The sequence below is a fragment of the Triturus cristatus genome, chromosome 1_2 (genome assembly GCF_964204655.1).
Source record: "Triturus cristatus chromosome 1_2, aTriCri1.1, whole genome shotgun sequence".
In the NCBI taxonomy this organism is placed as follows: Eukaryota; Metazoa; Chordata; class Amphibia; order Caudata; family Salamandridae; genus Triturus; species Triturus cristatus.
The window spans coordinates 451512738-451538313 of record NC_140580.1 but is presented as its reverse complement, the minus strand read 5'-3'; the positions used below and the strand labels follow the sequence as shown (position 1 = coordinate 451538313).

Genomic DNA, 25576 nt, shown 5'->3' with positions numbered 1-25576 from the left:
TCCTTAATTGTCATACACTGTGTTGGTGTCTGAACTATTGGCTTTGTCATGTCGGATGTGCGATTCTGAGCAGTCTGTTTGGCTGTTCTGTCAGCTAAATCATTGCCTTGAGAAATGATATCAGTAACCTTCGTGTGTGCTTTACATTTCATAATTGATATTGCAGTCGGTAAATGAATCGCGTCTAACAGAGCATGAATGAGGGACCCGTGTTGAATATGTGTTCCATGAGAAGTTAAATAACCCCTCTCCCGCCAAAGCACTCCGAAGTCATGTACGACTCCAAATGCATAACGTGAATCAGTATATATGTTGACTTTCTTGTCCGTGGCTTGAATACAGGCTTGTGTTAGAGCAACAAGTTCTGCTGCTTGGGCTGACAAAGTATCTATACAATGTGTCTCAATAACTTCAGTGTCTGTTGTGACTGCATACGCGGCCACTAAATCTCCTTTACTTGTTCTCATGCATGATCCGTCTACATACAACGTCAGGTCTGGATCTAACAATGGAACGTCTGTCAAGTCTTGTCTAGGTTTCGTCTTTATTTCAATGATTTCAACACAATCATGAGCTAGTGGGTCTGTTCCAATTACAGGTAATAGTGTAGCAGGATTCAATGTATTACACCGTCGGATCTCTATGTGTGGTTGAAACAATGTCAGTTCATAACCGGTAAGTCTTGCTATGGTCAAGTGTTGTGTTTGTGTTCGGTTCACAAGAACCTCTACTGCATGTGGTACTTGAACTGTCAATGGGTGTCCTAATACTATGGCATCGCTTTGTCTGATTGCTAAAGCTGTCGCTGCCACTGATTTCAGGCATGCAGGCAAAGCCTGAGCTACGGGATCTAATGTACTGGAAAAATAAGCACATGGCTTGCGTGATCCTGCTTGATCCTGAGTGAGTACTGACAAGGCAGTACCTTCGCGTTCTGTAACAAAGAGTGTAAAATGTTTGCTATAACATGGTGTTGCTAAAACAGGTGCTTGACATAAAGCTTCCTTTAGGCTTTCAAAAGCTTGTGTATGTTCCTGAGTCCAAGGGAGAACAGTCGATGTGGCTGCCTCCTGTGTGGTTAACTGAATGAGTGGTTTTGCTAGAAATGCGTACTGAGGGATCCACTGCCTACAATATGAAGTGAGGCCTATGAAAGCCCGCACCTCCTTTTGTGTCTGGGGTATTGACATGTTAGCAATTAACTGGATGCGATCGGGTGTAAGCTGCCTTCCCTCCTTGGACAGCGAGTGACCAAGATAAATAACTCGCTGAACACAGAATTGCAGCTTAGAAGGGGACACCTTGTGCCCCTTGTCGGCTAGGAAATGTAAAACTGTCAGAGAAGCTTTTTCACATTCTGGCTCGCTTCTCGCGGTGATCAGCAGATCATCGACATATTGAAGCAGTGCAGTATTGACTGGCATGTGGATACTGTCAAGTTCTCGTTTCAGTGCTTGGCTGTAGATGCTGGGGCTTTCTGTGAATCCTTGGGGAGCGCGTGAGAATTTAAAGCTGCGCCCATTTAAACTGAATCCGAACAAGTATTGGCTTTCCGGATCTATTGGGACGCTGAAAAAGGCATTCTTGAGATCAATTACAGTAAAGAATGTTGCTTCGGAATCAATTGCTGTCAATAACGATGATATATCAGGGACCACAGGGAATTGTGGTACAATACACTTGTTTAGTTCACGCAAATCAATAACCAATCGGTACACTGGTGGAGCAGTAGGATCAGTTCGTTTAAGAATCGGAATTATCGGTGAATTACATACATTGGAGTCTGTTTCTACAACTACTCCCTGGGCAATTAGCTCATCAATGATTTTCAGCAAAGCCACTACAGCATCATGCGGTAACTTGTATTGTCGCATTCGTGGTAGTACCACTCCTGCTTTCAGTGTGACTCGATAGGGTGTAATGTTCATGCAGCCAACATCCGTAGGGCCTTGTGCCCATAGATGTACTGGTAAAGTCTGTAGTCGGGGATCCATGTCTCTAGACACATAGTGACCTTTAAAATCACGTAAAAACAACCTTACTCCTTCCGGAGAACAACATATTATGGCTCCTAGTGCTTTCAGAGTTTTAATTCCTAACAGATTTTCTGGGCATGATTTAGTAAGCAATAAATCTGTAGTTCGTGTCAAAGGTCCTATCGTAAGTGGTAGAGGCTTTGATACTTCATTAACAATAGGTTTTCCTGAAAAACCAAGGGAAACATTTTGAGAGCCTGAGAGGGGTGCCCCTGGAACTTCACTACGTTTTATAGTTGTTCGACTTGCCCCTGTATCGAGTAAGAATTTTCTATCTTGACCTAATAATTCACTATGTACATAAGGTCCTTCTTGATCTACAGGAATCTCGATAAGTGGTAAGTCAACTTCCCTCTCTAGGCTGGTTCATGCGTAACGCTGGTATTCAGGGTATTCATACTGTGCAGTCTGATACAGTTGTCGTGTTGCGGTTTGTGTGGCAGTAGCAGGCAACGGTGGTGCAGCTGGCACAAACTGTATGGGTTGCTGTGAGGCTGGCATGGACTGTTGCTGAACTGGCACGGACTGTCCATGCAGCATAGCTCCTTGTTCATTCTGATCTTGTCTAACTAATCGTGGTCTCTCCTTTGTAATGCCTGTAGCTATATTACGTTTCAGGACTGGACAATCGTGTACATGATGGCCCAGTTGTTTACAGTAATTGCAGGTTCCTTTTACAGGAACTGCAGAATCACCAGAATGTGTCACACTCTTTTTGTGACCATCTGCTGGTACTGTCTGAGAAACTAGCATTTTCATTTTTGTATCCTTCATGCGTCTATGCTCGTGTTCTTGTTCATCCCTAATTCTATTGTGATGATACTGTAACATTTGTAGCATTTGCGACGGAGTGTTACTTTGCCAGGTACTCTCGAATTTCAATATTCTATTCTTTACTGGAGGTAATGCATTTTCCACTAATTTTGTCACAAATAAATGTGGATATGAGTCACTACTTGCTTTTATACCACTATTTATACCAAAACATTTTTCAAATCGAGCATAATAATCGCTTGTGTCTTCATCTTGCTTTTGTTTGCAGGCTGTGATTGCACCCCAATCTTCCTTTTTTGTAGTTAATAAACGTGGCAGTACCTGTACTAGTAAACCTGGTAATAGTTTAACTTTATCCCCGAGCCCCGAACCTGCAGTTCGGCCCCTTTCTTCCTCTGCTAATGCTGTCCAGTCTATCTTTTGGTCTCCCACTTCCCACTCTTTTTCTTTCAGTTTTTCATAAATGCCAGCAGGCAAAAGCACCTTTAATATCGTCATAATATCAGGAAAGGTGTACTCTCCCATCAGTAACATGTCTTTAATTTCTCGGTGGAAACCCGCTGGGTCTTTATCATGGCTAGGTACTACTTTCTTCATTTCTAATAATTCCATTTTTGATATGGGTGTGTAAACAAATACACGGTGAAACTCATTGTCTTCGCCTTTTATTGGGTGCACTTCTCGTAAAGGATTTTGTCTATCCATATAGTACGGCGTTCTTTCTCTATGGGGCAGCGAGAGAGAATCCGGACTTACAAAAAGGACATACTGTTTACGTGACACTAATATCTCTTTAATTAACTTGTTACTAGAACCTCTCCATCTGTTCGTGAGTAGTTCCGTTAATATATCAGGTAAAGGACCAGGATCAGCATGTTGGCTCTTATATAATATGAGGAGTTGCTGAATCATATAGATTCCAGCTAAACGTTGTTCATCTGTACTGAGATTGAGAAACGTGTGTGCTACGGTCTCATCACCATATTTTTCAGGACTAACGATCCAGTGAACGGCTGATCTGGCTAATTCTTGCTCATCCATGGAATCGAGGAGGTGGTAACCCCTTCGTTCTCGTAGTATTTTATCTGCGGCTTGAAACGAATGTTCAGGAGACTTCAGATTTATTACAGGCGTTGGATACGTTCTGCTATTATTTGGACATACAGAATGTATGGGATCAGAAAAACATCTAGTATTTTCACAGGATCTTCCTCTGCCTACATAGGCTATGGTCTCTGACTGTCTTGCAGAGTCCCCTGATTCGGACACTTCATCTTGCTCAAACTCGTCTGTTCCCAATCTTTCTGCATGAATACGTTCTATTTCTTTACGGATTTTTCGGCACATGGCTATTATACAATTTTGCTTATCGTGTCTCCCTTCTGATATATTCTGACTCCATCTTGTAAGAGTAAGCATTACGTTCATGTCTACCCCCGGACGATCTTGATTTCTGATCACACAGTTTATGAGGAAACGTAACAGTTCCCCCTGTATTTCTACTTTCTGGAATTCCATAGCTCTGTTAATACATCCTGGATCTCGTCCTGTTTGAACAAAATGATATATGTTATCCAGATGCGTAGTCATCCCTGGTAACCTTGCTAAATACTCTGCGGCTCGCCTAATACGTAATGATGCCAGGACCATTTCATCCTCTTTACCAACCACCGGGTCATATCTACAATTTACAAGGAGTTCCTTAAGCGCACGTTCACTTACGAACTTAGGTGTACGTGAATGTGCTGACTCTTGAAAGACAAGTTTATTTATTCTAGGTGGTGTAAAAGTACTGCTAGCACCTCCCGTGGCCCCATCTGGGGCGTCGGGTGTGAAAGGGTTCGTTGAACGTGACACAGCAACTATGGGTGTCGATACCCCTGTAGAGTCGACTGCGGAAACAGATGCGGAAACAGATGTGCTTGCCGAAACTTGCGTCGGGACTTGCTGTTGCACGGGGACAGATACCTGATCCTGACGTTGAACCCCTCCGCCAGACGGTCTATGTGGTGTGGCGTTAGCATACTCGGGGGCTGCATCATCTAGATATGAGGAAAGGAAAACGTCTTCTGCGGTTCTGGGACGCCCTTTTGGATGTACCTTAATTGGAAATAATGGGGGTGGCAAGTCTTTTGGTATCTCTGGAGCAGCCTTAGGTAATCCTTCGGCTAGAAGGGGATACATACCATTCATAAGAGCATTACTTTGTCTATTTACTTGTTCTGATTTCACTCGGATACCTTCCTCAATTAATAGATTTTCTTGAACTTTATTTGAACTTTCTTTACTCCTCTCTTCTTGTCTACGTGCTTTTTCTGTTCGTCTATGAGATTCTTTACGCCATAACTCGATAGCGTCTTTCTGTGACTGTCTGACCTTTCTTTTCCATAACTCTTCCTCCACTTTCATGATGCACTCTGCATCCCAGGTTCCCGCTATGGGCCACCTTTGACTTTCCGGTAATCCCTTGGTATAATCTACCCATAGATCAAGAAACAATATGGCATCTATGCCATGTTTATGGTACATGAAATGTCCTGGAGTGTCTCTAGGAGGAATAGGAACTGCTTCTTCAAGCACCCCTTTTCTGGTGGTAATCTGTCTTAACTTCGAGAAGAGCGGCATATTAACAACTGATCTGATACTTACTCTTGAACTTACTTAATACGAGAAACACAATAATGAACAGTGAACAATGAACAGTCATTCATACCACAATATGCAAGACATTTTCTGAATACTTTAAACATTAAACATTAAACATTTAATAATGGTCGACAATGATGACAGTCTGCTTAACTAATCACCACGCTGAATTCTTGACAATAACTGAATACTTCGGAATACTTGATATACTGCTAAACAGTACATATACACTGCTAAACAGTGCAGACCGGATTTGTGTACCCAAATCCGTCTTGACCGGCACAACCTATGTGCACGTCAACATGCCTCCCCGGCGATGGTACTCACCGAGTAGCTCCTTGAAACGGAAGGCCTCAGAGAATGGACAGGACTCGATAACTGCGGACATCGGACCCTCTGGACGTCGGAATTTCGGAAAACCTGGTGGGCCTCTGTATACCTCGGATCTTGCTCTCTCAGCTAGGCTCTGGTCGGGATACTTCGCACTTCTCACCGCCTCGTCTGGGTTGATCGCAGCCTCAGTCGCCCCCGCTTGACCGGAGGGAGCTTACAGGAAATCCTGCTGGTACGCGTTTATGGTCCGTCCAGCTGTGGCAGGAGACCGGGCCTGCAACGCACCGCCGGCGCGTGAGATGAGAAAGTGTCCCTATTCGGGCGCCATTATGTGGTAAATAAAATAAATATTACCGGACTGAATTTCATGCGGAATCTTAAATTAAAGTAAATAGCTCAAAATAACAAGAGGCAGAATCCGTGGTATAAGAGGTTTTCTAATGGGCTTTATTCCATTCAAAATGGCCGACTCGAGTGGCGGCCTTCAGGTTCCGTCACCACGAGGGTTCAGGAAGTGAAGTACAATAACTTATTAACAGACATACATTTTTATAATAAGTGCATTACAATGAAACGAATGTAGAAGGCGTAACATTTGATAAGAAAAATGACGTAACAGTGACATAATCGAAACTAGGCGTAATAAGGAATAAAAGAAACATAATTGGCTTGCATTATCAGACATAGGTGGATCTATAAGATAATACTTGGCATAGATGCGCGCGCGGCAGCATGACGTGTAATTGACGTGCAACTAGGGGGTGAAGGGGACTTGACATTTAGCTCTACATGTGGAGACGAGAAGTCTGGGGTCAAGTCATCCTAATCCCAAATCATATCTAACATCCTATGTTTAAAGAACTATGTTATCCACAAGGAAGAGACTCTCGGACAGAATCTATTCTATACTGACTATGTGCGTGTACAAGCGTCTAAGTGTCTATATGAGATGCGAGGGGCAGAAAACTTTCCATAGCAACAGGGCTATGAATCACTTGCATGAAGACAGAGAAGCCTGGCCTTTTGCTTGGTAACTGGAGGAATGTTTACTTAAACTACTAGGCAAGAATGCATCGGCTGAAGAGCAAAATAGATAATTCGAAGGTGAAATACAACTTCTTGGCAGACAGGCGAAAACTGGCCGAGGCAGGCACCGTTAGCTGCACAGGGAGTAGGACAAAGTTCATGGATACAGATGCGAGCTCAAGCTGAAGCTGTCAGAGACAGAGAGCAGGGAAAGGCTTTGAGGACAGAATCGGGCCTACTCGCCTGAACTGTAAAAATGGAGTAACTTAGCCATATAAAGTCGGTGGCCTTTCATACTTAAGAATCGAATATCCAGCCCATTGATGGCGGATCTGACAGAGAACATGTTGACGGTAGACACACATATGTTTGCGTCTTAGAAACTGGAACTGGAGGGAACATACATGTACTTGTAACATGCATATAGAACCGTTGGGGTCCAAGATAGGGGACATAACTGATCAGGAAAATCCACATTTCCACAGTTCTGCCCCATTTCCTTATGGTTAGTTAACTGTTTATGGGAGCACGGAGGGGGTGAGCGAACGAAATACTAGCGGCTTGCCTTGGGGAGGCCCCTCAGCGACAAGATAACGAAGGGGACGTTGTGTTAATGGTTTTAGTTGAGAGGCCCGCGATATTCTTCTGTTTTTTAGAGATTAGGTGTAGAACCCGCTCCCTTTCATTAATGTACACATGACTAGAGATGTACCATTGAGTCTATATCAAATGTTAGTCAGCCGGATCTTAAAATGTACAATGTATTTTGTTTTAAACTAAGAAATGCCAATAAACAGATTTCATAATAATAAAATCAAACGTTATTGTGAAATTAACTAGTATTTTTTCTATAAACAATACTTGTAATTAAACTGCTTATTTAAACACTTTGGTGCACAGAACTGTAAATTAGAAATCCACCAAGTCTCCTTTCACACTATATCTTGGTTTCCCCAACATACACCATATCCTGCACATGTTTTATTGTATATGTTTCAAAGTCCCTCTCACAAGTCAGAAAATATTTGATCTTGTATTGAGCATGGAAATGTATGTGATTTAGTAATAAAGTTACAATTGGCACAGTTGGGGTGTCAGAAGTTTCTATTTTTACTTTGTAATAAAGTCAGTTCTTTCCAACCCTACCTAAATATTCTCTCAAGTTCATGTTTTCCCGTTAACCACCAGTAGTTTCTCCACTTTTAAGAAAGGTAGGGGCTCATTACAATGTCGGTCAGAGTTGACTCTGGCTGACATCGCTGCGGTCTCAGGACCAATCGACCTCCGGTCGGCAGTCCCGACACCACAATTATGATGCAACCACACATAGTGCAGTCGCAAAGCTCCCATTTCTATATGGAAGCTTGTGCTGCGGTCTAAAACTAGCCGCAGCACAAGCTCCCATATCGAAATGGGATTTTCTGTTAAACCCTGCACCACATGGCAGGCACCACACAGAGCAGGGATTAACAAGAGGCACCATAATTGCCCCCAAGACCCCAACCGGAACCCACGGAGGCATGGGGCCCAGCTAGGGGCCCCCAAAGTAGATTTCCAAAAGGCTTTTCATGTTGGAAAACCGAACATGAAAAGCCAGTCGGAAACGGACATCATAATCCCGATGGCGTAAATGCAGACCTAAAGGGATTATGTTGCGGTTCTGACTGGCTGATGGGCTCCTTGAGCCCGTCGGAAGCCAGCCGGAAAAAACAGCCGGTTTACACTCCAACAGCCTTCATTGTAATAAGGCAGTCGAACTGTAAACCTTAGATGTCAGTCAGAAAGCCTCTGACCTGCAGTCGAAGGCTTTCTGACCAACATCATAATAGGGTCCGTCGTGTCTTGTTTTTTCACTTAATTATTCAATTTTTTAAATTATTTTATTGATTCTCTTTGATAATGGAGAAAATTTAGTTTATATGTTATTAGATCTTCTTTTTCATTTTCTTCTTCCTTCTCTGGGTGTTTCCAAAAATACTGATCTTGCTTTTGATTACTTATGTTAAATGCCTATACCAATATGGTATCCTCATATTTTCTGGTTCTGAACATAGCCATCATTTCTTCACTTCTGGCTTGTCACTTGTCAGAATCTATTCTCTTCAACTTTAGCAATTGGCTGTAAGGTACTACCTTGATCCTGGAGCAATTGACTGTAAGGTACTACCTTGATCAAGGATTGTGGGAGATGTAAAATATGTGTTTTTATTAGTGGGTTTCCAATAAATTGTTCTCCAGAAATTATTCTCTTGTAATGTGACATCAACATCCAAATAACACACATTAGTGTGCCCCGTTTAAGTGAAAATCAAATGCATGAATTCATGAATTAATACAGTGCAACTCTTTATAGAAGATTATCAGTTCATCTTTCGAACCATCCCATATGGTTAAAATATCATCTATGTATCTAATCCAGCATTTTAATTTGGATTGCAGTATATCATATTTCAAAATGTGTTTTGTTATAGATATGTTTTGTTACTTATTATGCATTTTCCTCCACATATGAATTTTTGAAGAAACATGACACAATCAGTAACAAAGCAATTACACACACAACTGTCACGAAGTATGGAATGATCTTAACTACCGACAGCTAAAGAAGTAGCTTTTTAGGGACTCCCTTTTCAAAAGGAATACAATGAGAGGCAGAAGAAAAATGAAGTACAAGATCCTTAATCTATCAGATTCTGCTCTTTCCAGAGAAGAGATAAGCATTTTACAGAGGGGAGTCACATTTATACATATGAGCCCAATATGAGAATTTGAACAGGGGCAGCCGGCACAGCTAGCGGGTGGGGGGGGGGCAGGTGCAGGGGAGGTTGGGTGCTCGCGGGCTGCTTTAAAAAAACTTTTTTTTTTTTAAACCTACCTTGCCGCCACTGGGTCCCGTGTCTTCTCTCCTGCTTGCCTGTGTCCAACTTCAGGTCAGAACAGGAAGCAGGCAACCAGGCTCCCACCCCTAAGCCAATCACAACACTCTAATGGAGCGTTGTGATTGGTCTGAGCGCCGTCACACAGCGCTCAACCAGAAGCTGTAGGGGTGGACATGTTCTCCATGGAGACTGTAATGCAGCCTGCATGGAGAACAGAGGAGTGCGCATGACCGTTTTGGGCGGCACGAGAGGGCAGACCAAACAGTCAATGCACCTAGGAGTGTCTACCACTCCTCCCCTGCAGCTCCGCCCCACCGCCTCACGCACTGCAGCAGCAGGAGGAATAAATTAAATCATAATAACATTCCGTTATTATCAGTTTATTTATTTCTTTCTTTGCTGCTTCTTGCAGTGGGGCGACGCTCTTCCACATTAGCGGAGGAGCCCCCACTGAATTTGAAATATAAATGGGTGCTATTATCACAGTGTAAATTAAGATATAGAGCAGCAGTGGTTACCTTCAATGGGTGGGGGGCTGTGCCCACCCTATTTCCACGCCACCCGCATTCCGCATACCACATTTGTTTTAAAATGCTAAGTAACACCAGTACCAATGTTACTTACTGCTTTATAACAAATGTTGAAGCCTGCCCCAGTCCTGCTGCCTGTCTGCATGTGATGCTCTGAGACAGACATGGGCATCAGGCAGTAAGGCAGGCAGGTTCTTGTGAAGTTGTGACACATGCGCTTTGTGCATGTGTCACATTAAAGTCTAGTAAACTGGGCTGACATGGTGCCAACCCAGTAGTCACTGTTTTGGCTCTTTTGGGGGCCTGCCAACAAATGATTCCAGGCAGCGTCATATTTCCAGGCAGCTTCAGCTGGTACAGTATGAGCCCTGTACCTCCTGAGGCTGCATTGTTTAAAGCTGGCAATAAAGACCCGTCCTTTCACTAGTTCACACTGTTCAATAGCAAGCAGAGAAATGTTGTGTTTGTGTTTCATGCAGCATCCTTATAAAAAGTTTATTTTTAATCAAAACAGGACCTCACAAATGAGAAATGGGAGGGAGTCGTAGAGGTTATTTGCATAAATATTAGTGAGCTACTGTTGTGTTACACTATTAAAAACACATACCACTATTCCTGAATATTAGATGTACTATTCCAACTCCAGTGTGTGCAACAGTAGGGAAGGTGTTGGAATGGTAAATCATACTATTCCTTAGTCTAGGGCGCCATCTAGAGCAAGTCGTTGTAACGACTTGCATTGTAATGGCACTGCGTTGTAACAACGCGGTTGTTGTAACGACCGCGTTGTGAATGTATTGTGGTGTAATGTCTGCGTTATAAAGGTTGTTTCCCATCAGGTATGACCCTGGCTGTTTTCCCCAGCTGCAACAGACCCCTCTCGCTGCTTCAAGCAGCAGCAGGATATTTTTGCCATGCCAGGGATTTTTTTTTGAGAGAGATAAATATTAATAATGTTGAGTTTACACACTGACTTAGTTAGGTTCAGTTTCTAGGAGCGGAGGGACTGGGAGATGAGTTTCTCAACATTTGCCACAAATTCTGGCCAAAGTCACTTCTAGCTTTCGCAAACATGCTTGAAAATGCACTATTTTCTCACTCTTTTTCAAAAATTTCTCTGGGGGGAGAACCCCCCCCCCAAGCTCCCCTTATCATGGTCAGGCTCGCCCGCTATGCTCGTTTGCCACTGGGAGCTCATCTACAACTTTTACACCTCACCACTTTCAAATGTCACCAGTCGCCACTGATAGAAAGTATTTTCTCAACACTGCCACAAATGTCACTGTGGAAAAATGGGGATAGAATTACGACCAATGGGATTATTTTATCCAGAAACATCCAATACAACATTGGACCTTATGGAATTTCATATAATTAGAGATATCCAGAAACTGCTTTTTTAAGTATCAAATGGAAATTTTTAATATTAGTAAAAGGCAAGTGCAATCTTAAAACTGGAACGAATCTGGACATTAAAATCCAAGAGGCAGATAAAAGTGGAACCATTGTATCAATAGATAAACCGGAATATCATCCAGAATCATTGAGACAAATCTTCGATACAAATATATACTTATCATTTCTGGATAATCCAACACAGGAGTTTTCAAAATCTTTAAACACAGCATCAAAGAGTATCAATGAAATAATAAAGAAAAACCGGAAGAACTTAGTTGACAACATGACACTATCTTTCTTTAAAAGGAGAAACTACTGGTGGTAACGAGAAAAATATGCATTTGAGAGATTCTGTAATTGGAGCAGAAAGGAGATTTCAGACAGCAACACAAAATACTGCATTAAAAAGAAAAAAGAATGTTTCACATGGCTGACAGCACCAATTGAATTGTTGACACAAAATCAGATCATTGTACACACAAACAATGGAAAACACTGTAAGATTGAACATTTTTTAACTTGTGAATATGACTTTGGAATATACAGTCATATGTATGTGTGACATGCTCAATCTCAAAGCATTCCCTATTGTTGGATGACAGGTCCTCCTAAAAAGATAGATGGAACGAAGGCCAAATGATCAGGCTTAGCAGCTCAGAGTACCAAATTCTCTGAACAAAAGGAGCTCCACCAGTCTCGCCAGACTTTCTTCAGTAGTTGGGAAAGTAGCAACAAAGGTGGTAATGCATACAAGGGACCAGAATTCCACTAACGATGCAAAAGGTCTAACAATGGCATTCTTCACAGTGGTAAAAAGATCTAACCAAAGCACCCCCCACTTTGCGAAAACACCTTTGACAACTTCCAGTTGTAAATGTGACTCATGATGGGTCAGATAACGCCTGCTGAGCTCATCTGCTCTGATACTGAGGGATCCCACTAGGTGATTTGTCCTCAGGGTTATTCCATGATGGCCCAGCCACCACCAGAATCTCAGAGCTTCCTGGTACAGTACCAATGACCACACGCAGTCCTGCTTGATGTAGTGCTAGATGGCAGTTATGTTTTCCATCAGGACTTGGATAGACTTTTGTTTTTGCAACTAGCCCATGATTTCCACCTCGCCAAAGTGCCACCACAATTCAAAGACGATGCATACATTACCACGTCAGCTCCGGGTGGCACCCTTCAGCCACCACCAAAGTTCCAAGACCACCTCTTCGAAAAAGCAGCTAGTGTCCAAGAGACCTCCCAGATGCTGGGCCACTGTAAGCAGAGCCCACGTGTGCCACCAGGCATGAGGATGCATAAGACCAGAACATCAAGAAGTATTACAGTCCATGTTGGAAAACCTGAATGAACCCAAAACATCAGAATCATATTCTTAATGCACCAGATGCCCTGCAGGGGTGTGAAGGCTTTGATACGTATCCAGGACAGCCCTTTTTAGGGAATCCTCTGCACCGTCTGAAGGTAGAATTTCGGTTCATTGATGGAGATCTCTGTGAGGACACCAGTTGGTCCTCTACTGATAGAAACAAGTGCCTGCCTTCAACAGTCAGTTGTCAATGTATGGAAATATGTGTACCTCAGATCCATGAAGATGGCCTGCAATCACTGCCATCACCATGGTAAATACCCAGGGACGAAGGAGTGAAGCTGAAGAGGAAACTGAACTGCAAGTGTTCTGACCCCACAACAAAATGCCAATAGTACAGCTGGACAAGTACATGAAAGTACACGTCATGCAAATCCAATGAAACCATCCTATCACCAGGATATAGAGCAGAGAAGACCTGGGCCAGAGTTAACATCTTGAATTTGCCATTCTCAAGGCTTGTGTTCAGGAACGAAGGGATGGCGGGAAGATCCTGCTCAACTTATCCGAAAAGGCATGGGTGTCTCTCCCTATTGAACTGGGCCCTAGAGGAAGAGTCATCCCAAACGTTTTGCCTTCACACCTCTTATTTTCAGAATTTTGTTTTTATTGGCATTTGGACTCTGCGCACTTTAATACAGCTATCCAATGCTAAATTAGATGCTACTAGGGGGCGTTCAGCACTCATTGTGCCTCCCACTAAAGTAGCATTTTAAAACATGTCTCAGGCCTGCCATTGCTGCCTGAACTGGAGTTTTAAACTTTCAAATCGACCTCGTAAAATCAACCTTTTTGTAGGCCTAACTTTCCTTTTTAATACATATAAGTGACCCCTAAGTTAGGCCCTAAAATGTCCATATGGCAGGGTACATTTTAGTTAAAAAGCAGGACATGTATTTTTAAGCTTTACATGTCCTACTAGTAAACAAAACTCTTACATTCCTTTTTCACTACTGTGAGGTCTACCTCTACCACAGGATAGCATTTGGTTAACCTTATTGCATTGTTGAAGTGCTAACTTCTGATTGGGAGCAGGTAGAAATGCCATGTTATGACAAATTAATTGTGATTAAAAATCCAATTTAATGGTAAAGTCAGATTGTTTGTTAAATTCTGAAAATGCAAACTTTAAAAAGTGGCCATTTTCCTTTCCTGACCATTTTTGTGCCTCTGCTAGTGTCTTGGGTCATATGACTGTGAATGGATCTGCTGTTGGGATTTGTGTATTCCTGTTAAACAGTAAGACTAAGGGAACTGGGTGTAGGCAGGATGGGCCATGCTGCTTAAATAGCTGGTGGAGAAGCTGCTCCATGACCCACTTGATGTTCAAAGGGCTGTCTCCAGCATACACACACAAAGGAACCTGACACTAGTCATTTGTCACCTCAAACATCTTGGAGCCCTGACAGGGAAAGGGAAGAACTTTTCAAAATCAGATGTGGGAATAACCTAAAAGACTACCCCATGTCAAAGACTGGCACCAGGTATGAATATTGGACCCTCAGAGTAACTCTTCAGTACAATCCTGGACCTGTTGAAGACTTAAGAAGGGCTCCAGGGAAATGCCTTTCTGCTTGAGGCCTGCATTGTTACCCCTGAGGACTGCCCTAGTGCTACTAGAGGACTGCTGTACTGATAGAGGTCTGTGTTGCTGCCCAGGACTACCAGAGTGACTCCAGGGGCTATTTGGTTGGCCTCCTGTATGAGCAACAGGGACATAACAAGCTCCAGAGACCTTGAACCCTGTACTCGGCCTCTGCTCCTGTTAGTCTTAACCTCCCCCCAAATGGTGGAGTCCTGGGCCCTTGGAAGCGGGGCTGTGGGTGCTGTTCATGCCTAAACCTAAAAGTTAGGACTTTTAATTTTGTTTACTAAAAACTTTCAGAAGAACCGTCAGAAGACTGAAAACCTACCTGCCAGCTGATCCGCCCAAGGTGCATTTTGGATGCCTGACTTTGCGGTAGCTCCTGCTATGTTCTTCTATGCAGCAGCAAATTCTGTTCAGCTGTACCTCCGAGCAACTGTACCTCGCCTTGTGGAACCTTCTTCAGCTACAGCTTGCAACTTTGTCCCATGGGAGGTTTTCGACTTCCAAAAAATTGTGTAAGTCCGAAGGTCAAAATCTTTACTGGGTTTGATAGTAGCAGGCTCCTCATCAACAATGACAAGTTCCTTGGCCTGGAAATCCAGCTTCTACCACGCTGAGCTTTTTCCCGCCATCATTAACGGCTTCACTGAGACCTATCCAGCACTGAGCGGGGACAACAATTCCTCTTCTGACACAGCCAGCTGCCTTGCTCTGCTGAACTCTACCTTCGACTGGACTTTTCTTCTACATTTCTTCTAACTCTAAAGGTAAGCCTACACCGGGTCCAATCGACCTTGTGCATCCAACCTTCACTTGATCAGTCAATCTTTTCTTTAGACTTTGCACTAGTTTTGCGCAGCCTGATGCCCTTGGTGGGCGCTTTGATATTTTAGACACTAGATTTCAATAAAAACTGTAATAATACCTAACTCTGGTTCTACTGATTGGATTTAACTCCCCCACTTAAAAGGCACAACTGGGTATAAGTACTGCACCGCTGAAACTACCAACTCATTACACTATGGACCTGAGGACACTCTGCCCTGAAGTAGGACTGCTGGCTGCTGAAAGGACAGACACTCTGCTGGACTCTGCTGGATTTTGCTGGGCTCCTGCTCTGCTGTGCCTGCGCCTTGCCTGGTAGTGAGAAGGACTGGACCTGACTCTCTACATCCTCAGAACCAAGTGACTCCAAGGGCTTGCTGGCTTGCCTCCTATTCTTGAAGTCTTAGGGACATCAACGACTTCATTCAAATCTGCTTCGCCTGCTGGACTCTGCCAACTGTGAGTCCTGCCCTGCCAAGAGGGGTTCTGCAGCTGTTTTCTGCTAAAATTCACGCTTCACGTCAGTCAGAGCAGATGCATTTGCCTTCAATGCTGACGAGGTGCCGCTTCAGAGACTCCACAACGTCAACAGCACGGCTCAACGACGCAGCACCTACATTGTAAAGGGTTCGATGACAGCACGGGACCTACTGCGAGGCGCAACAACGACGCAATGTCTTTATCGGAAGGGGTTCAACAATGACGCAGGATCTGACTGCAAGGCTTTGTCGACGATGCAGTGCCTTCATAGTAAAGGGGTTCGATGATGAAGCTGGACCCGACTGCGTGACTAGGAACCAACACAGTCACTCCTCGATGTCGACACATCCTCTGGAAAGGTACTGTTTTCACCGGGGCCTGCGTGGCTTCTATATTTGACCTGTGCTGTATCAAGGTCGGCGTGACTTTTCAGATTTGACCCAGTCCAGCACGACCAGATTTCCCCGGTTGACGCTTTATGATTTTAAGCACTATATTTCAATTTAATATGTAAAAAATTCATAACACCGGTTATACTTATTGGATTTTTGTCGGTTTGGTCTTGTTTTGTTTGTTTAATTAAGCCCTATATTTCTAGCCTTTGTGTGGATTATTTGTGTGTGCTGGTTTCACTGTTTTACTGTTTTAAATGTTGCACATATACTTTACACGTTGCCTCTTAAATTAAACCTAACTGCTCTGTTCCAAGCTGCTATCTTAATTTAGGGTGTGTATCTAACTTACCCTAACTAGAGTGGTAGGCCCTACTTGGACAGGGGGCATACCTCTGCCAACTAGAGACCCCATTTCTAACAGTGTGAAATCGTTCTTGTGTTGTGTTTTCACTTTATTACTGTTTGTATGCAGCATAAATACTTCACACATTGCCTCTAAGTTAAGTCTGCTTGCTTTCCAACTCTGTGGAACACCTTACCCATCCATATACGTAAGGAGGAAAATTTCATGATCTTTAGAAAAAGCATAAAGACCTGGTTGTTCGATAAATAATGTGCTTCAACAGTTTCTTTCCAGTGGGTTTTTGTGCGTTACGCTGGTCCGGCGCCGGGAAACCCTTTGTGGGTAGCTGTGCGCCTTACAAGTGTTATAAAATAAATAAATAAATTCGTGCCAAGCAATCAGAGGACTTAGCACAGGTTAGTTTAGTGACTTTTGTGGTTCACCCTGACAAGTATTGTGGTTGTTGTTTGAGTAGGGTTTCCACCCCCGCAGCCAATAACTCAACCGATAACCAAATTTCTCACACTCTCAACAAGCAAACAACAATTTAAGATTCGAACACTAAACAGGCACAAGAGAAAACCCTTTTCCTAAGCCCTTCAATGCAGTTTGAAACTCTGTCAGGGGAGGTAGTTGGTAAGAGATTCAGATTCAATTTGATGCCCAAAGCCTCAATTATAAGGCTTTAAAGCATACGGTATTAAATAAATAAGGCAAGATTCTATGGAGCTTAGCAATGGGCACCTCACCTGCAGTGCCAAGCATATTTTTTTACACTTCGCTGTCAAAGACTCTATCAGGTCTTCATTGGTGAGTGGCAAAGGCAAGATCTTTGCAATCAAATTCGCTTTGGTTTCCGCAGTTGGCAACTACAAAAGAAGAGCTTTCCTCTGTGGGGATCCCGATCAAGGCCAATAGCAATCTGAAGGCCTAAATACAGACCAGAGTCGGTATAGTGAGGTGGTAGCTAAACATTAGTCTACTGATCATCATCCTCTTCAGGCGGAACATTTTGAAGGCCTTGTATTGTATCTGAATGTAGCTCAAACATTTCATTAAGCCATTGGATATAACGGTGTCAAGGCAAAGGCACTGCAGGAGAATCTTCCCACACCAAGGACTCCACCCAACGAATCAATGGGGCCCAAAGGCATGCCAGAGGAACCGAAACTTCATCAGGAAATGTTGCAGCATTGCCTCCTTAAAGATCTTTACTTGCTGCAGAGCCAAAAATAGCCTGGGCTCCAGCTAGGAGATGAAGTTTGAGTTCAATCACTGGGATGAAAATTGGCTTTTGATTTACATCCTGGACTTACCCAAGGACAGTGGCCTGGACCTGGACTGGGATTTGGATCAGGAGTATAATCAAGACTTGAAGCACAGCCAACCTAGTTTCTTGTGTTTATCAACATACAGCTATGTCCTCTGCTCCCTGATGGTCTTAAGATGCATCAGGGAGCATTTGTCACAGCACTTCAACTGTGTTTGGATTCGAGACACAAAAGGCAGACAACATGCAAGTCAATAATAATGATATCTGCTTTCTGCAAGTGCGGTATGACTTGAATCCTGTGGTCTTTAGGGAAGATATATTCCCTAGCACACTGTTGGGGAAAGAAACCTTTGGAGGCAGATAAAACAGCAACCAAAATGAGGAGGCTGAGCTTGTGGTCCACACTGAAGGGCATTAAAAAGTGGAACTGATGACAGCTCACAGTGGTGGCCACTATGTACTTGGGGGACCAGCTGCCTCCTGGTCACCATGGAGACTGTTTCCAGTCATGGAAATGTGTGTGGTCGTCTACTTACTTCTCAGTGTTGCAGTTTTGGCTTGCTTCCATTTAACTAATTAGACTAACGCAACTGAAATCAATGTTTTGTAGGTGAAAAGTTCACAACTGCAGATTATGGGCCTGATTTAGACTTAGGGGATACATTAGTGCATCATCCCGCCCGCTTTATTACAAGTACATTGCATCCAATGGCACTTGTAATGAGGAGGATATGATATCCGTCGTTTTCGTGACGGAGTAAAACTGACTGCCATACTCTAACTCAGGCCCTACGTCTGTAATGGCCTAGGTTTAAGGGGGTCACCCGATTTAAACCATCGCCTTGCTAAGCCTGATGTCGCCATCAATCGACCCCCAAGACCAGTTGCAGAAAAAAGTTTCTGGATGCAGTCTGGTGCCTTGAGGAATTCAAAAGATGAGGAAACTGCAGTCAGAAATATCCATTAGACCACATTTCTTTCAGTAACATCAAGTCAGCTTAAGTTTATTTTCAATTCCTTACCGCACAATTGCATGGCACAAAAATACGAGGAACTGAAAGGATCTGTCTTCTGATGTCAAATGCATGTGTGCATTACCTGATGTGTTTTTAATGTTCATGGTTTGTAACCGAATGTCACTGGAAGTGTGATTAGTTCACCTCATACTAATAATATACAAACAGCTATTTTTCATCATCCGAAATTGTATTAGTATGGTAATGTAACATTTGAATCATGCCATCTGCCTCAAATAAATGCATTGATAACACATGAGTGAACGAAACCCTTACAAAGCAAACTATGTGTTAATACCTTAATGTAAACGGTCTCTAAAGCTGGATGCAGACTGCCGTTGGGATCATTTTTCCAAACAGTCCATGTTTCTTTTATTGGAGAAGGAAGCGACATTATTTCTCCACTTATTTCAAACCAATGGTTGCCCTTAAATAAATCATTTAAAAAAAGATTTATGTAGTATATTTAAAAATACTGAAACCAATTCATGTCACACAACGTTATATCTTGTGAATATAGAAATAGTGCACTTACCTCTGGTTCTTGTAGTAAACGTCTTTCCATTTTGTTGATACACTTCCTGTAAAATTCAGGCCTTCTCTGAATGTACAATCCTTCATCCTCTATATTACGGGGGTTTGTGCCTTTCGGGAGCTTAAATCTATAAGCAACTTTAGAGCAAAAATTATTGGCAAATACATAAAACTAAACATAAAATTTTACAAATGTGAAAGTATATTTTAAGGATTCTCGCATCATAATTAAATGTTTGCATGAATGAGTTAAAATAGGACTAGGGTATACTTACTTATTTATTATATTTGATATCGCCCTGTTGTATCAGCCAGGTGTTAGTGCAATTTATAACACAACAACATTTGAGACCTAGACTTGTCTAAATTATAAATCATAGCACAAAGCATAAAGCAAAACACAACTCATAAAAATAGTCTTGAACAAGGGTTTAGCGGATCAAATTTAGACCGAGACATGTCTACCTGTAGGAAGGGGAGATAGGGTGAGAGAAGAAGATTAGAAGCACAAGAGAAAGAAGCAGGATCAATAGAAGCAGAAAAACAGACAAAGAGGACATATAACTTCTTTTTACAGCAGGTAGAGATTGAAGGGACAACAGTGAGAAGGACAAAAGGGTGAGATTAGAGCAAGGTCCAAGGAGCAAGTCGAAGGAGGAAATAGTGCACACGGGGATCTCGTTTTTAGAACTGTGAGCTCTTATTCCATGTTAAATAGGTGGGTTTTCATTGTTGTCCAAATCTTGTTGGAATCTCATTACTTCAGGGAGTTCCAGTTCAGGCTGACTGAGCCAATGATTAAACAAGCATTGGCATAGCCAATAGGTCTCGCCTTTGGGACCTTGTAAGTATTTACCCATGCAGAACATTATTCTGGGTGCTACAACAACTACTAATACTTCATGTGCCACTGGTGAATGGGGGGGCAGAGCCACCAATCAAGCCAGGCGGGACTTTTACAGGCCACAAGAGACTGAAGAAGCTGCGAGGGTCAGGTACTACACTATACAAAGGAGGATGGAACATGCAGTGCACTTGTAATAGTAACAGACGTAATGTTGAAACGAGGGGCATTTACCACAAACCTGAAGTAATGGATAAGCAAAACTAACTCTGTAATGCAAACGAGTCATTCTGACCTTGGACAGTATAATCTAGTCTGCTAACATAAAAAGTACTTACTAAAGTTAGAAAAAAACGGTCTGAATGTCGTCTTGTGATTGGTATCTAAAGGTGGTGCTCCTCAGGAAACCAACACTCAAGAGTTTAAAAACAAAGTAAAGTGCATGTCAAGAACCTTCTCAAAATACAGTACAAGTTGTACTAAAAATTGAAACTACTTACAACTGTCCTCATAAAATTCAGTGCAATCAGAACAGAATAACAGGTAAAAACATTTACAAACGATTAAAGAGCAGATATTTAGCAGAACTAACCTCTGCTCGTCCGCGGCATTGAAGGCATTTATTAGAAGTGAGGAAAGTGAATCTGAAAACTGGAGCGCACCTCGGAAAACAAATGGGGCTCACAGTGGGATCACTAATTGAAATGTGGAAGTGAGAGCGACAGCAGCGCTGCACTGGAAAGGATTAAAGCATACTGACACTAAGGACTGCCAAAATGTTAATTTATAATTGTATCAGGCGTAAAGTCAAAGCACAACAGCCCCGAAGTAAGAGTAAATACAAGTTCAAATTGAGCCTCCCAAATTCAGACCCCACATAAAATTCAGTGCAAACCGAACAGAAAAATAGGTTAAAACTTTTTAAAACTACCAAAAAAGCTGATTTTTAGCAGAACTAATTACTGTGGATCTGAGACATTGAAGGCATTTATAGAAAGTGAAGAGAGCAATTCCAAAGCGCTGGAGCGCGCCAAGGAACAACAAGCACTAGCGCGCGCGCCTCGCACAGCAGCAGGGGGAGGGGAGAGAGGAGGGGGCCTGCCCGATTCCCTTGCGGGAGCGAGCAGCAAGGCGCAATAATTGATAACATATGGCGCCAACTGCTCTCTCCCGCAAGTGAATTGCAAGACGTGCACGCCTTGCCACTCGAAGCAATGCAACGCATGCACGTTTTTGCCGGGAAAGCTGTGCCGATTACTAAAGGTCTCTTTCCTATGCTGCGTAAGCCAGACCTAAAAAGTCCATATGGATTTTTTTTTATTCTAACCATAAGAGTTTTTTTGCTTCTTCAATTTGTTTTTAATGTCCAGATATTTTCACTGCAGGGCATAAATGTTCAAGCAGCAAAAGGTGGATAGCTTTAAAGATTATACAGATCAATTTGAAGTTGATTGTGGCTTTTAGTGGGAACCATTGCAGTTCTCTCAAGACTGCAGTACTCTGATCTTATGATATTGCCATTGAGTGTAGGATCACCATGCATGATGACAGCACTGATCTCAGCACTCCACGAAGGACTGCATTTTCAGGGTCAGTATGGGACTCAACTAGTGATTGAACCACTAAGCAGAAGTCAATGGGTGGCAGAGTTAGTTTTGTAACATAAGTCAGGAGGCTGATTCAGGTAAGATAATGCTCTATATGGCCCCCCATTAATCTACAAGCAATCCCTATGTAGCTAATGAAAGCAGTGGCAGGTAATCTGGAGGTGCCATAATTAAACCAAAATTGTTACCTTGAGTTTCCAAGTGGCATCATAGTCAACTTGTATTTTGTGTCCATTGCCTATTTGACATCACTCAGGACATCTTTGTGATAAACAGCCCTGGTATTTACAGTAATTCAACTATAATTCAATATGCTGTTACTGAAACGACTCCAAGCAAGCTAAACAGCAGACCTGAACTTCCAAGAAACAGCTGCCATGCACAGGGAAAGGAAATAAAAACCTTCCACCCGCACTGCAAACAAAACAAGAATCTCTGCACTGTCATTTGTCCTCCCTACTGCTGAAGAATTCCTCTGCTGGTGTTTGAATTCACCACCTCTGGGTACATGAGTAATTGCACTAGTGTGCATGCTTACAGGTGGACAGAGAGGTACCATGGCTAGCAGAGTCTGTAGTTGCTTGGAACTTGTAGTCACCTGGAAACGGGAGCTTTTGCGCCTGCTGGCTCATGGGCAGCAGGTTACTTGCACCCCCATTTGTTAGCCCACCATGTCCTCGCTGCTTGTGTTTGAGTACTGCCCTGGAATGTGCTATGAAATTGGACCCCTTCGTTCCTGATAGGGGCTTGTCCATTTCAGTTTGCTTGGGGGGGCTAGTGAGTCATCTGCCATGGACTTTGTTATGTTGGGATATTGTGACTGAGCGGTAGTGGCCCAGGGTCTGCAGTGGACTCTTTAACACCAAAGGATTGAAATTGTAACGTTTTTAGGATCTTCCAATCTTTCCCTTCGAAATCTAGTTGTGTGATTGCATTTTGTCATTGTATTCTTTTTATTACTTCCACTACATTCCATATTTACTTTTTTCTTGTCAAGTTGGTATCTTTTTCGTATTATTTTCTTCCTTTCTTTTTTTTTGCTGTACTTTTTGTTATCATGTTTTGGAACTTATGTATCCTGTCATTAATCTTTCTTCAGAGCATTTTAATAAGTTAACAGACAAATATTTTTAAATCCTCGAACGCCTGAATGTTTTATCCCTGTGAGTTCCAAGTATAAATATATTTATCCTTATTTTTTTAATTGCAAATACACAGTGGAAGTCTAATTCTTGATATCTATGATAAAGACTAAGGGCATGATTTAGAGTTTGTCAAACAGCTTACTCCATCACAAACATGAGGGATATTCCATTCGCCTTCTTACAAGTCTATTATATCCCACAGCACATTAGGATTACACTTGCATTGAAGAAATGGTGGTGCACAAGTTACAATGAGCCAACTACACATGCTGTTATACAAACGTTGTACACTATTGGGCATCGCAGTACTTAATGAGGTATTTCCACAACAACTCAAAGACCGTGGGAGAACGCTCGGAGCGCATATATAAACAAGCATTGGCATAGCCAATAGGTCTCGCCTTTGGGACCTTATAAGTGTTTAGCCATGCAACAGTTCATGTTGTTGCACCAAAGATATTGTGCTGGATAACTAAACACTTAAGGTCCCAAAGGCGAGACCTATTGACTATGCCTAACCCCTCTACTATAGCAGCTAGAGGTGTGGTGGGTGTTGACATGAGCCAATTGGCTGATAAGGCACTAAAATGTTGACTCTTTTCAGGGCTTCGTCTGTCTCCAGGTTTGCAGAACAGAAAGAACTGAGGCGTGTAGGCCTACAGCTGACAACTGAGCCAAGTGCGTGAAGGAGACAGAGGATTGAATGAATAAAATGTGGAAAACCAGAAAAGTAGCGGCATCAAACAGATAGAGGTACATAGAAAGATAATAAAGTAAAACATCAAAGAGGGAAGAAAAGAAATAGATTGCTAAATATAAATGGTGAAATGAGGAAGGGAAAAAAGGAAGGAACGAGGAAAGATACAAGTATGAATGGAAGGATAAAACAAAGAAATGTGAAGGGAAGAGTGGAAGGAAGTGTGAAACAAAAGAAGGGTGCAAAGAAGGAAGTGTGGAAGGAAGAATTAATATAGGGTCAGAAGGAAAGGGGGTTGGAGGAAAAGAGGAAAACAAAGAAGGGTGAAAGAAGGTTTGGAAAGATGAAAGGAAGAGTGAAAGGATGGATGAATGAAAAGAGGACTGGAAGACTGCTGGAACAAAAGGATGACTGGAAGGGTGGAAAGATGGAAGAGTGCATGGAAGGGAGTTGGGTGGCTGGATGAGTTGAGAATGGAAGAAAGAAAGGATGGGTGAATGGATGAACAGTGAAAGGATGACTGGGAGGATCGATAGAGGACAGGAAGGAGGGAAGGGTGAAAGGATGAATGAGTGAATAGATGGATATTAGGTGAAAGGATAATAGAAGAGAAAGTGATTGATAGAAAAATGTGTGGGTGGATGGAAAGGTGAACTAGTGGATAAATGGGTAATGGATTGATGAAAAGGTATTGGCTTTCTCATTGTCTTTTACCCATGTTGTACAGCAGCACGGCTGCCGTGTAGCATGACTGAAAGAAAAAACAAAAGTGGTATAATGCTGGCAGTGCTTGCTGTGTCATAACTTTTGTCAAAGCACCACAAAGCAGCACTGAGCTATTCTTAAAATAATTTTCAGCCATGCAACATGGCTAATAGTTATGGGAAAAGTGCTAGGACGGTGGGCACAGTTTATTATGTTATTAGAGGAAAGGTTTGAAACACGTGTACATGTATATTGATTTTCCATATCGTGACAGTGAAATGTGCCTGCCTTGCTTTGCCTGCTGGTGCACACGATCTCTACACATGCACTCAGTGGACAGAAGAGAATGTGTATATATATATGAGCACTTGCCATGCTTTGCAAAATGAGCTACTCATAGAACCCGGGGGTCAGCTGATGAGTAGTAAAGTCTCTGCGCTGGCCTCTGCTTTCTGTTTGGAATTATTAGCACTGGCCTCATTTAATGAACGTCTGGGCTCTGGTTTTCTAAGCTCCATCCATGAATCATCATCTATTCCCTTTCAGACCAACCCCCTCCACAAACAGTCACCCGTGAATGCGGATCATTTCATCTAGCAGTATAGTGTACTACTATTGATACGTTGAATACAAGCCATGTTTTCTAAGGCTTCTCAGCTGGGCTACAATCTAGAGTATCTGGTGCTTGACATACAGCAAACATACCTTATAGCACTAATGAGCTCTGTGCTTGGGCCCAGCCTGGTGCAGCCAAAGATGTGTTTGTTGTGGCTCCATTCATTCCAACTAACACGTTCTAGCGCTTTTTTCATAGCGCTTGAATGCACCTCAGCGCTATTTCATCATAACTTTCAGCCATGCAACACAGCTAAAAGTTATGGGAAAAGCGCTATGATGGCAGGTTTGCGAAGTTACGAATAACAAGCTAACGAGGAGGGAGGGGGAGAAGGAAGGGGGGCGAAGGGAGGGGGTAGTGAGAGCAGACAGCCAGGGGGTGGAGGAGGCTTAATGAGCCATGACAGAAAGGCAGATGGTGGCTGCCAGCGTGCACGCACACGTGCACTCAAGCTTTAGGCCACCAAAAGCCTCTGGTGGCACTTTTAAAAGCCACTTACTAAATGTCT

The 25576-nt window shown here is 42.7% G+C and overlaps 1 protein-coding gene across 1 annotated transcript in view; it reads right to left on the bottom strand.

The window, feature by feature from the left end:
- The window catches only part of CC2D2B (coiled-coil and C2 domain containing 2B), a 1427481-nt gene that overhangs the window by 956601 nt on the left and 445304 nt on the right, over window positions 1-25576 (bottom strand). Inside the window, 2 exon segments of the mRNA XM_085622020.1 lie at window positions 19219-19347; window positions 19456-19592. Of these exon segments, the coding sequence (XP_085478146.1) occupies window positions 19219-19347; window positions 19456-19592 (266 nt within the window).